The 13,853-nt window shown below is 36.2% G+C and overlaps 1 protein-coding gene across 2 annotated transcripts in view; it reads left to right on the top strand.

The window, feature by feature from the left end:
- Nucleotides 1–13,853, top strand: part of SRGAP1 (SLIT-ROBO Rho GTPase activating protein 1) — a 247,823-nt gene that overhangs the window by 169,343 nt on the left and 64,627 nt on the right. For both annotated transcript variants that reach the window (XM_081060579.1, XM_081060580.1), the window contains exon 7: nucleotides 12,088–12,309. In XM_081060579.1, coding sequence (XP_080916705.1) covers nucleotides 12,088–12,309 — 222 coding nt within the window. The remainder of the gene's footprint in view (nucleotides 1–12,087; nucleotides 12,310–13,853) is intronic.

The raw sequence follows: 13,853 nt of genomic DNA on the forward strand, positions 1-13,853 counted from the left end.
TTTGTCTGTTAGACTGCTGCTAGATTTCCTGAATAAAAATGAAGACTTTTATGGCTCCTGTTATCAGATTTAGATCTGTAAGAATTCTGCCAAGTATATTGGAATATAGAAGAACTAATTCTATGTAGCTACTATGCTTGTGTTTGTGTGTGTGTGTGTGTGTATATATATATATATATATATATATGCATATATATACACACATATATATATGTGTATATATGTATATGTATATATATGGTGGTTTTTTTTAGGGCTTATTTACATAGTGGTTGGAGTACTTGGCTAAACCCAACCCAATTTAACATGAGTAGAACTCTCCCTGTATTGAAAAGCGTTTCTTTGACCCGGACAGTGTACCCAGTACTATTCTTGACAATGGCGATCCAGTAGTGAGCAAAACAAAGTCCCCGTCTTCATGGAGTTTATGTGCTTGTTGAGCAGTCAGATTATAAATGAATTTACACACACATACACAGTAATGACAGTGTTATGCCTCGAAATAAAACAGTCCTATGGGAGAGCTGCTTTTGATGATAGGGTCAGGAAAAGCCTGATACTTGAGCGGAGAATTGAGCTGGAGAGCCATATGGCTACCTGGGGAAGGAATCTCATACGGAAGGGCTGGTAAGGCTAGAGGCGTGGAGGGCAGAGGTGTCTTTGGCAAGCTCACAATGCTCAAGGAATAGCAAAGGTGGCCAGTATGGCTGGAGCTGAGGGGGAGGGGAAGAAAAGTGCTACTCGGAGAGAATGTAAGTGGAAGCCCAATCACCTAGGTGGGGTCTTTTCAACAGGGAATGGAGTTTCGATTTTGTTCTCAGCAGGAAGTGACATCACCTGGTTTACATTTTAAAAACTCACTCTGGCACCTGGGTGGGAAATAGACTGAGGTGGGTGAAGAGGTCAACAGTGAAAACTGAGCTACTCTAGAGTCTTTGCTGTTGTCCAGTCTAGAGATGGTGTTGGCTCCGCCTGGCATGGTCGTGCTACACCCCTGAGAAGGGGTTGGATTCAAAATATACTGAAGATAGTGCTAATAGAAATTTGAAATAATGAGTGAAAAGGAGGATAGAAATGATTCCTAGGTTCAGATCCCGAGTAACCAGGTTAATGATGGTGCCATTTACTGAAATTGGAGGTCAGGAAGCAGTAGTTCTACCTAGTACGATTGAGGTACCTATTGGGCATCTATGTGGAGATGTAGAGTAGCAGCCTTAATATCTTTGGGGCATATAGGACAGGAATAGCATGTCAGGATTACATGAGAGTCGCCATCTCTGTCAGAGATACTGAGCTCTTACTATGTAACAGAGATTTCTCAGCAAAATCTTACCTAATCATCGTAACCATGTAATGCAAATACTATTTTCTCCATTTTGTAGATTAAAGGAACTGAAACTTAACTAGGTAGATAGCTTTCCTAAGGTTACATAGGTAATAAATGATAGGTTTCAACCTAGGCATTTTAACTTCCAGATCTAATTAACTCTGATATAAATAAGTAACAGTTAAACATACCAAGTAATTTTCAATTTTAGAAGAAGTTGAACTTTTAAAAGATCAGACTTAAATTTAAAATATAAATAATTATCAAGTAATACAACTTAGATATGAATTTTAAAAGAAAGTATATGAAATTGGTTCATTGTCATATCCAACTGAAATTGAATACTCTCTTAGTGAAAATTATTCATTCGTTGACTTTTAGGGCACTCAAATGTGAATATGTGCATTCTAAAATGGCTGCTTATTTTGTAGGAATCCAATTTGCATAGATAGTGGTGATCCCAAAAACCATTAAGCTTGACCCTTCCTGGTGAAAAAGAAACAAACTGATTATTATGCAAAGACATCTGGAATCCTTTATGCTTTGTGAATTTATTTAGCAAAATATCTTTACACTGAGCTATGTAATAGTTATGAGAAGAATTGTTACGCCTCTAGTGAGAAAGGAAGCAGTAGTTCTATCAAGACAAATTTTTAATGTATAGCAGCATTTTATATGTGAAATGACATGGAAGATACTAAATGTGTCTTGATTAAATCAAAGCATTATAAATAATCAGAGTTCAAGTTGAGACCTTTCTATATACACCTCTAGTTTCCCTTGGTTTCTATTCATGTCGATATGTCTCAAATTTTCTGTCATAGACCATGATGAATGGATCTATTGATATAAACAAATTACGTCATATAATTTTCCATAGAATTTATATTTTAAAACTAGTCTTTTAAGAAGCAATTCATATGCATTGTAGAAAACTAGAAAATACTACAAGCAAAATTAAAGTGATTACATTCTTCCCCCCAAGTTCATCACTTAAAATAGACTTTTTCTCTGTCTACACATACATTTGTATACCAGAAGAATATGAAATCATATTTTACAAATAACTTTTTAATGTACTTTTTTTTCAGTCATTGACCTCCATCTTTCCATTTCATAAAAATGTTATCTAATAACCAGAGTGTATTCCCATTTATGACCCCAAAAAATGTTTTATAGCTGGTGTGTGTAGACGAGACCCAATTTAGGATCATACATTGCATGGGGGTGATGTGTCCCCTTTAGTCTTTTTTTAATCTAGCAAAGTCTCTTATTGAACAACATGGACAGTTGTTTCTCAGAACATCTCAGCGTCTGAGTTTAGCTCATTATTAGTTGTGGTGTCATTTAGCCTGTTTCTCAGTCCCCCATATTTCCTACAAAGCAAAGTTGAATAAAGATTTCATGAATTCAAATTAAGCACTTTTTACCAGAATACATCATAGGTGATACATCTGTTTAACCCATCAATAGTGATGCTAAAATTCATCACTGGCTTAGGGTGATATGTGACTCATTACTCCATTATATAGTTAAGTTTTTCCCTCTTGCAACAAACTATGGATATTCTAAAGCCTCTTGAATTTGGATCTTACTAAATCGGAACTCAGCAATGTCTGAGCTATGAAGATAGCAAAATACTTCCTTAGAGTACAAATTAATCATGTAAATTAAGAAGAAAAATAATTTAAAAATATTTCCAGGCACTACAGACTAATCAGTTTATTTATACACACACACACACACACACACACACACACACACACACACACACACAGTTGACATCGTATTTAATAGAATCCTTTTTTGGTAATTACTACAGGTATAAAAACTTTAATAATTCAACACTTAGACTAGTTTAATTTTTTTCTGTATATTTGGAGATGATCTAATGGTTTTTTAAAAATATTTAATAATTCCAGTTTTTATCCATTTTAGGTATACTTCATCTTTACCTATCAATGTTAGTTTGAATAGTAAGCTTCTCTCTCTCACTCTCCCCCTCTCCCTTTCTCTTCCTCCCTGTCCCTTCCCTTCTCCCACCTTCCTCCCCCACTCAGAAATGGCTATAATATAGAAACACTGTATTTTTAAAGAACAGTTATTGGATTTCTACTGGAATTTGTTTTTAATAAATCTTAATTCTTCATTGTGACTTATTGTGATCAACAAATTAATTTTATGATAAACTCTACCACTGAAAATACTTTTATAAACTAAGTAACTTGATAAAGTCCAAATTAAAAATATTAGATATCAGACCTCTAACGTTTATTGATGTTGAGGGTAACATAATGAAGAAAATGATGGCTCAATTGCTCTTTTATTTCTGCTGGAAATATTTTAATATAGTGTACCAAACAAGGTTTAGGCAGTTTTAGGTGCTCCAGAGACTGAGTTATCTCTAGAGAGAAGGGTAGGGGTTGTGACTGAGGAGAGGGAATTTAGGGAACTTCTGGAGTATCACCAATATTTTATTTATTTAAAAGGAGCATATATGTTTTGCACTTATCTGTAAGAATGGCTTATTTTATATTAAAAAAAGAAAACGCAGAGAGCTATATAAAATGATAAAAACATGATTTAAATATTTTAATCTAAAGCATACCAATGTACTTACACTTGCCAATCTTTTCGTGTTATGATTTATGTTTTTGTATGGAGTTCTGAGTGGTCTTCATTTACACAGACGACATCCATTGTGTATTGTCTGTGATTTCTATTTTTGAGTTATTTGATGTAGAAGAAAAAAATACTCTGGATATTTACATTGTTTTTCACAATATTGCATAATTCGCATATTTTTGCCTAATTTATAGCAATTTTGTTTACTCTTAAATCTTTCCAACAACTCCTTTCTCACTTATTTTATCAGCTTATTTACATTAATTAAATATATTATAATTAGATTATAATATAAATGGCACAAATATTGTACAGTCGACTCTTGGAAGCATACAGAGCAGAAATGTTGGACCAGAAACGTACAGAAGTGTTATAAGCATGTATTAGCTGTGTGTGTTTGCAGTATATTGGCATTGGTCAGTATGCCTTAGAGCACAGGTTGATGACAAACTTTATTTTTCAGGGGCCAGACAGTAAATATTTTAAGCTTTGTAAGCCTTATGGTTTCTGTCCCTATTCAACTCGAGTGCAAAAGCAGCCTTAGGTAATAAGGAAGCAAATGGATGTGGTGGTGTTGCACTGAGACGTTATTTACCATACCAGGCCATGGGCTCCACTTGGCTCACAGGCTTCTTGACGTCTGTTTTATAGAATGAACTGAATGTTAGTTAATCTAGACTGTCCCTTAAGCAGAGGCCTATTAATATGGTTTCTCCTCTGCCTCTGAAGAAAGTCCTAAGTCAATTTTAGTTTATAGAGTAATAATCTCTTACTTAATTTGGAATAGGTGGGAAGTGGAACAGAGTTAATTTCACAGTGAGGATTTTTATTATATCATTCTAGAGAATCAGTATAAATTGTCAGAAGTACAGAGGAAGCCAAAACGAAAAAAACTATTAAAATTGTAATCCTCAATACATACCGATAATAAGTCACGTTTGACTTCTGCAATGACAAGAGGTGCTCAAAGTAGTTACCATCAGCATCCAGACACTTCTGATTATGGCGAACTACTGCTTGAGCAACTACTGCTTGTTGACCAAAGTGTTCATTTGTATACATTTGTTTTGCACCCCCCGTATATTGCAAACATTGGTGAAAGGAAGTTTAATTGGTTTGGGAGAATAAAGCTATAATTATAGGGGAAAATAGGTTATAGTTTCATAAATAGTAAATTTCAAATCTGTGATCATTAATGTCCTAAAAATTAAGTGCAAAAAAACTGTAACTAATTATTATGTAAGAATTAATATATATTATAGCCAGAATAAAAATCATACAAGCAACAAATATTTATAATTGCTGAAATTTTCAAATGATTGTGATTTGAAAAGAGAAAAGAGGAGACAGTATAAGTCTTAATAGTAGGAATTTGTGATCTATAATAAAATTCACCATTCAGTATATCTGGAATTCTTCAAACAACTGGTTTTAAGATTGAAGAACTAGTAATATAGTCTCCTTCAGTCCAGTTCCACACCTACCAACCCTCACAAGTCATTCAGAAAAACAAAGTCCTCAACAGTAAAATTCTGTTTGTGTTTTGTCCCAGAGCACATGCCCAGTAATAATAAACTGTTTGTTTCCGGTCACTCCCAATAAAAGTTTGCAGGTCACTTTGGAGCCTGAAGGATAACTCTCTGTTACTATTTTACTGGGATATTGCCATAGAATAACCCCTTACTCCAGCTAATTTTCTTGATAGAGAAATCTGTCATATGTTTTGTTAGCCATTTATACAGAATGAGATTGAAATTAGATTACATCATATACCACATGCCATGTTTGTTTTATCATTTCTAAATAATCAGCTGTCCTAAAGCTTTTAGCCTTATCCTGCTGTCTCTAGAGACATGTGTTTAATCAAAAAACAAACTTATTCAGAGTTCAGATTTTCTTAATTAGTTGTACTTTCCCCTATACGTACGTAGTGGTATTGAGGTTTACCCATGAAAGCCTGCCAAATTGCAATACTGTAGTCCCCATTAGGCCTGAACTCTTATTAGGAAGATTACAGAAGGATGATGTTAAATGGGTTGGGATGGTGTAGTTATCATGTAAACTGATTTTTGTGTGTTTTCATCCCTTTGTGATAGAAAGGGTATTTAAAAACTGAAATGAGTTGGGGGACTGAAATAGACGGCTTTTAGAGTTCCTTCCAATGGAGACACCATGGGCCTTGTTAAAGGAAACTGCACCCACCTGGTTTCCACCCACAGCTCAGGCTGCTTTTTCTCATCTTCAGTGTTTGCTTTTCTTTCTTGGCTGGACCAAGAATGTTGAATGTTGAAAGTCGCCTCAGGCTTGATCTTTGGCTTTCTATCTCTTAGTCTCTTGCCTTAAATACGGTCTGATGACTCCTAGATTTTTATCACCAGCCTTGATCATCTTTCTGGGCTGCAGATTTGTGTATCCATTTGCCTACTGGGCATCTCTAACCAGATGTCTAATAGGCATCTTGAACATGTCAAACACTTAAAACAATTTTTCTATATCCATTTGCTCCTATTATCATCCTCCTCCTCCACACACACAACTTTTTCTTATTCAATTTTTTTACACCTCAAAAAATGGTACCATTTTCCACCCAGTCGAACAGGCCAAAACCCAGTTCTCTCATTCCCCGATCTATAAATGTATGGGAAAATCCTATCTTATCTCCTGCCTAAATAGCCCAGACCTGGCTGTTTCTCACTACCTGCACTCTCTGTCTCCTAGGCAAAACATCTTCACCTCTTGCCTCTACATAGGAAGCAATGGCTTCTGAAGATGTCTCCCAGCTCCCACTAAGACCTTCCAATCAACAATCCATTCTCTTCCCAAGCAGCCAAAGTGTTAAAATATATAAATAAGGCCTGTCAATCATGATTTAAAACTCTTCAATGGCCTCCCATTGTCCCTAGAATAAAATCTGAACACTTCACCAAGACCCTATGTGAACTGGTGCCCACATGCCACTCTGTGTTGTCCTATGGCATCCTCCCCTCCCCCTTTACAGGTTCTTTGGCCTTGCTGTTCTCCAGACCCACTAAACTTTTTCTTGCCTGGAGCCTTTCTGTTTTTTGTGTAGAACACTCTTTTTTCCAGCACTTTACAAGACTGATTCCTTCTTTTCATTCATGTTGCACCCAGCTGCACTGCATAAGAAAGCAGCACCCCTTCTCCCCAGCACTCCTTATTCCTGAATTCTCTCCATAGCATTCACCACCTGCCCTGTATTTATTTGGGCTTGTTTTATTCTCTGTCCTCTCTTGTGATTTGACTCAAGGTAGTAACATAGATTTGGCCCCAGGAAAAATGAGTCTATGCTATCGGCTCCTCTGAAAGGAATGATTGACCGTGTAGGTGGGAGCCGTATTAGGCAACAAATGGTTGTTATTCAGCCCACTCATTGGCTCAGGCATATGCAACTCAGTTCTCCTGTTTCCTACTTTGTATCCATTCCTGTCATATATAGATATACCATTTTGACCTTTTTGTTGCTCAAGAGAAACTCAAGACAAGTTTTGCTAACAGTTGTTAAAGCAGCAACAAGAATTAGATTGTCAGCTCTTTACTGGACCATCAGAAACCCAGACATGAAAGTAGGTGTGTAAAAGTTGCCTGTGGAAATTTAGTTCCATCCTGCGAGATTCCTGTCTTTGACAAAATGTATTTGTAGTTTCTAGGATGAAGTACTGAATAGCAGCTAGAAGGAGAAATAGTGAAGGACAAGGATATATTCAGAAGAAATTAACTTTCTTCATTTGACATCTAAAGTAAACGTTCTGAACTTATCCATTACTGGTGCTTTGAAAGCTACCCATGATCACATAAAAGCTGTTTTTGCAATTCAGTTTGCTTGGGTTGCACTGTCTTTCAGAAAGACTCAAAATAAGGGGTAGACCAAGTCTTTACCCAATAGCCGTGGCTGTGGAATGGTCAGAGTCAAGCTTACTACAAGCCAGAGATGGGCCCCAGGACTAAGGATCATGGAAGCCTCTCAGATGGAAGCAGGAGTGAAGGTAGAATAGTTACAAGTCAAGGCAGAATAATTCTGCAGAAGAGTTCCTTCCATTCTCATGACAACTGCTTACTTCTGGAGTCACATAGGAGTTTGTAGCTGTCCTCAAGGCACTGCCGGTGCTGCCTGCGAATGACAGTGGCTCTTACTGTTCTGGAAACATGTACGTAGGACTTGTTTTCCATGGAGTTCCATCATGGTAACTCCCATCGAGGACCATGCTTTAACCCCACTAAGGCTTCTGATGTCATGGAAAAAAAAAAAGTTATCTCCCTGAGCAACCATGACCCAGTTATACCTGACGTTACACAAACCATTTATACTTCAGCCGAACTCTCAGCCTTTGGAACAAGATGAAGCATTTATCACAGCCATTAATACCTGGATTTCATCATCATGTCTCATACTATTTGCAACCCTTTCGCCTAAGGATATTAACCTACTGTGGTGATTTAGACTAATACCTAGTGGAATCTATGTAGGCAGCTCTTGGGATAGTAAAAAAAAAATACATCCTTCTGCTTCTGACAGTCTTTCCTTCCCCAGTTGTAATCCATAATTTTATGTAGCCAGCGTTTTTCTAATCCATCAGAACAACACTGTTTTGTTTTCATGAACTATTTTATTGGTTTCCTATGTATTTTCATCATTAAACGTGCTTGGGCTATAACTCAACTGTTTGTGCAGAAGCTGGCTTTTCATGTCATCATTAATAATTCATGAGCTCCATAGAGTTACTTTAGGCCTTTTAAACCAAGTGTCTTGAATCTTAACATATCCAGTGTCGTTTTAGCTTCCAGTTTAGAAAAAAAGATGATTCTGTGATGGGCCTTGCTGTCTCGGGAGACCTTGAATAAGAGTTTTATTCCTGTTTCTTGTTTCTTTTACTGTTCAGAATGCTTGAAAAACCAAGAGCGGAGAAAATGTTGCATATCGGTATTGACAAAATCATGCCAATTAAGTGACCTTACAGACTGATAAGAACCATAGGGGTCAGAGAAGGAAACTTTCCATTAAACCTCATCACAGAAACCTCCTAAGTGTAGCAAAGTCCAGAAGACACCTGGGGAGGCCCCTGGATCAGTGATTAAGCCACGTGCGTGCTTCTCCCCAACCTGTTAGGAAACCACAGGGAAATCAAGGGTCTCTTACTGGGTCCACACCTACTAAATCTGCCTGGCTGACCTGGTTGTGGAAACATGCACTGGTACTTTCATAATCTTGACATTTACTCCCCAAAGAAGCCACACTTAGAAATTTGAGGAGTGAACTTGGAATAATGAAAACTTAGCATGTAGTTTTCCGAGCTCTATCTCAATTGGGTAGTTTGGGTTGGATTTCTTTGTTTTTCTTCCCCTTTTTCCTTCGTTCTTCCTCTTTTCTTGCTGTCTCTTTTAAGTTGAAAAGAGACTTGGATTTTATAAGAAAAAAATTTTTGTGTGGGGTGCGGTGCTTTTCTCTGGCCTGTCTCTTTTCTCTCAGTATCAATTTTAAGTCCCATTGGGATCAGGACTCATAACAGAAAGCAGCTTGTGGGATCCACTTCGTTATAATCATGTTGAATCTGTCTTGCAGAATATTGGGCTGTTGTGAAGCACTGGTACGTCTCAAAGACATGAGGCCATTTCTTTTCAGATTCACGCTTTTATAAGATGAGGTGTTACTGAAAGAGAGAATAATTTTTCAGCCCCTCTGATGTGTATAAAACTGCTGCACAGAATCTTTATGGATTTTTGAGGAGCAAGAGCCTGTTGCCTATCTGAGACTAGAATTTTGTAATTAACTGAAAATCATTCTCTGTATTTTAGTGCAGCTGATTCCATGGGAGATGTATTGATGAGACTGCTGCATTTCACAACTGTATGGTGCTTGTATTTGTAATTGTGATGGGGCAGCTACTTGCCGCTTTTTTAAAAGGAGTAATCTTTAATCAAGTCGATTCTATTGGTTGTGGATTTTTTTTTTTTTAACCTCAGATTCTAATTCAGTAGCTGAGAGGTGGGGCCCAAGATTTGCTCCCCCCCCCCCAAGATTTTGCATTTCTAACAAGCTGCCAGTGATTTGATACCACTAGCCCACAGGCCACATTTTGAGTAGCAAGATTTTAGAACATCTTTAAAAATTCCAAATTTAATAATTCTGGAATTGAAGGGGAAGGGTGAGAGTCGAATGAAATATGTTGGCACTTCTGAGGACAGGTCAGTGATTAAATCCATACCTTCATAAAGGCAGCTCTGATGGTTCGTGCCTTGGTGGATACATCCTTTGTACAAATTTGCTTCCTTTGTGCCCCTCTCCTACTCTTTTAGATGCAAACTAATGAACAGCTGATATTTGAATTCTTAAAGAATGGAGATTATATTTTATTGTGTTCCAGTCTTCATATTCCTGGAGCCTAATGAATTCCCTGGCACTTAATAGATGGCCAATTGTTGCGTTGAGTTGAGTTGAATCAAATTGAACTGATTGAACTTTGTTAGAACTATATAGGGATGACCTGGTTTTGTACCTTTAAAACCACTTGTTTCCTCTTCAAAAGATTGATACTGTTTTTATATACAAATGTAAAATCCTGTCAGTAATTTATAACTGACCTATATCCAAAGCTATATATTTTTAAGTTATATTCTCTTAAAATGCAATATGAAAAAAATAAATATAAATACAAATTAAAGGTAGTGAAGATTCGAGAATCCCAAAGCCCTTTTATTCCTAGGAACACAAAACAAAATTCTATCTCCAGTAGGGACTTTGGCAATCACTTCTCATTTAAGATTTTATTCTAGGGTAAGAAAGGAGGCATTCTCAGACTATTATGGCAGATTCAAACCTGTTCTCATTTCTGAAAGAGTACAGATTATTACTGAATCTTCAGTAAGTTAATGCAAATCTAAAATATTACAGTTAGTGTGTTTACGTCCTCAAAGGATTTCAATAAATCAGTGTATTAATCTCAGTATACATGAACAAACTTGAATACTATTTTTTCATTATTTCCTTTCATTCTTTGCCTTTATTTTTTAAGTTTTGTTGAGGTGTTAAACTCACAAACCACACAGTTTGCTCATTAAAAATCTATGACTGACTTTTAGTGTGTTCACAGAGTTGTATATTCATCACCACAATCGATTTTAAAACAGTTTCATTACTCCAAAAAGAAATCCTGCACCCGTTCACCATCACATCTGTCGCTACAGTTTTGCCTGTTGTGGACATTTCATGTAAAGGGAATCATACAATGTGTGGTCTCTTGTAACTGGATTCTTTCACTTTGCCTAACGTTTCAGGGTTGATCCATGTTGTAGTATGTATGTATCAGTACTTCATTCCTTTCTGTGGCTGAGTAATATTTCATTTGGTTGATTAACATTTAGGTTGTTTCTACTCTTCAGTTATTATTAATAATGCTGCTATAAATATTCACATACAAGGTTTTGTGTGAAAATGGTTTTATTTCTCTTGTATATATACCCAGCAGTGGAATTGCTGAGTCATATGTTAACTCTGTGTTTCATCTTTTGACAAACTGCCAAACTCTTCCAGAGTGGCTGCGACATTTTACATTCCCATCAGCAGTGTAGAAGGGTTCCGACTTCTCCACATCCTCCCCAGTACTTGTTATTTTTGAGTATAGCCATCCTGATGAATGTGAAGTGGTATCTCATTGTGGTTTTGACTGGTATTTCTCTGAAGACTAATGTTGAGCATCATTTCATATGTTTGTGACCATTTGTATATCTTTTTTTGAGAAATGTCTATTCAGTTCCATTGCTCATTTTTAATTGGGCTATTTGTCTTTTTATTATTGAGCTGTAAGAGTTCTTTATATAGTCTAGATACAAATTCTTTATAAGACACATGATTTGCAGAAAAATTTTCCCATTCTGTGGATTATCTTTTTACTCGATAGTGCCCTTTGAGGCACAAAAGTCTTCAAATTTGATGAAATCCAATTCGTTTTTTCTTTTGTTGCTTTTGCATTTTATGCCATATCCAAGCAAATAATTCTTCATGCATGGTCATGAAGGTGTACTATGTTTTCTTCTAAGAATTTTATAGTTGTAGCTGTCACGTATAGGTTTTTGATCTTTTTGAATTAATTTTTGTATATGGTGTTCTTTTAATTTTTAAGTGCTGTGATCTTGGCTACCATGCAAGTCTGAACAGAGCTCTAAGAACATACCTGTCTGCGGAGTATAACCTTGAAACCTCCAGACATGAAGGCTTAGACATTATTGAGAATGCAGTTGACAGTTTGGAGCCCAGGAGTGATAAGCAGAGATTCATGGAGATGTACCCCGTTGCCTTCTGTCCACCAATGAAGTTTGAATTTCAGTCTCACATGGGTGATGAGGTCAGTAATTATTTTAAAACTAATTATTTTAAAACTTTATGGTTTAAAAACAGTAATGTTTAAACAGTAATGTTTAAAAACATTACTGTATCACTGCTGTAACCTAACAATTGTAAGAATTCCCAGGTGTCTTCTCTCTCCTTCCTTTGCATGGGATCTTAGCGTAGTATTTTGCTAGGATCAGCCATTGCCACCACTTTTTAAAGCAAGGATCAAACACTCAGATGTCTACAGAGGCCAAACAAATTTAGGTTCAAACTCGGCTGTGTGTAAGCACTAAACTGTCCTAGGATAGAGAATTCTTCTTCCATCTCAAGACATTCAAGTTTAAATTCAGAACAAAGCATTTTGCTGGCCTAATGAAGTCAATCTGAAGACTTCTTGAATCCTGATGTAAAGATTCCCATAAAGAAAAATAATTGTAAATGGGAGAGAGGAAAAAAAAAAGCAAAACATTTAAGATTCTAGTTGAGTCCAAACAGTAAAAGGAACATAGAAATGATATATCGTTATATGAATTTACCTTTCTGTCCTATTTTACCAAGGGAAATAAATTCACTTAAACCATTTATGAGTTACAGTGATATATTTTGTTACCTGCAAACAGGGGAAAACAAGAAGAGCCAATTAAAGGAGCACACTATATAGGACTTGGTGTCCAACTATGCAGAACAATACTCACAGGTTAAAAATTCGATTTTAGCTTATTGTGGTGACGGTATGTTTTTAAAAATAGATGTAATAATATCCGTGGCAGATTTCTTTAATGCCATGATTTTTTCTGAAACACCTAATGTTACAACTTATAAGGTATATATGTGTGCACCTGCTGTATTTCTAACCTAGTTTTATTTTGGCTTGATTTGATAGAGTGAATTACTTGATTAGAAATGGTTAGCATTTCTAATCACATACCAATAGCATGTGAATTTGATAGGCACGTGGCTTATGCCACCCAGAATTATGTTTCTCCAAAACCAAGGGGTTGCTGTTTTAATTTTTAGGTTATGGATATCTTAAACATAGAATGATAAAATGTCACAGACAAGTCACTTCTTTTGAGTTAATAGTTTTTACCTTTTTTGGTTTTTACTATTTTTATTTTAATAAAGTGAATCTGTTGCCCTTTTTTTATGACCCGTACTGCCAGGGAGCAATAATAATCTCTATGATGTTTTGGAAACTCCATAAAAGAAAACTCCCATCTTCCAAGAGCATATCTATGACAAGGAATACGAGAAGAAATTATTTGTTTCTGGAACAATTTTAATATTATTAAAAGGTTCCAATTTTGACCTACTCCCTAATTTGGATCTTGGCCAAAATATCTTTCTACCAAAGCCTAAGATAAGTGGCCTCTTCAAGTTCATGGTGAACCACGTGATTTGGCTGGTATTGGTAAGACCAGCCAATAGTTATTCAGATTTTTTTGAGGTTTTACTATGTGCCAGGTCATGTTCTAAGTGCTTAATGTTCATTATCTCATTTCATCTTTACAACAGCCTTATGGCATAGGAACTATTCTTACCCTCATTTTACACAGA

This window comes from Rhinolophus hipposideros, assembly GCF_964194185.1.
Source record: "Rhinolophus hipposideros genome assembly, chromosome: 9".
In the NCBI taxonomy this organism is placed as follows: domain Eukaryota; kingdom Metazoa; phylum Chordata; class Mammalia; order Chiroptera; family Rhinolophidae; genus Rhinolophus; species Rhinolophus hipposideros.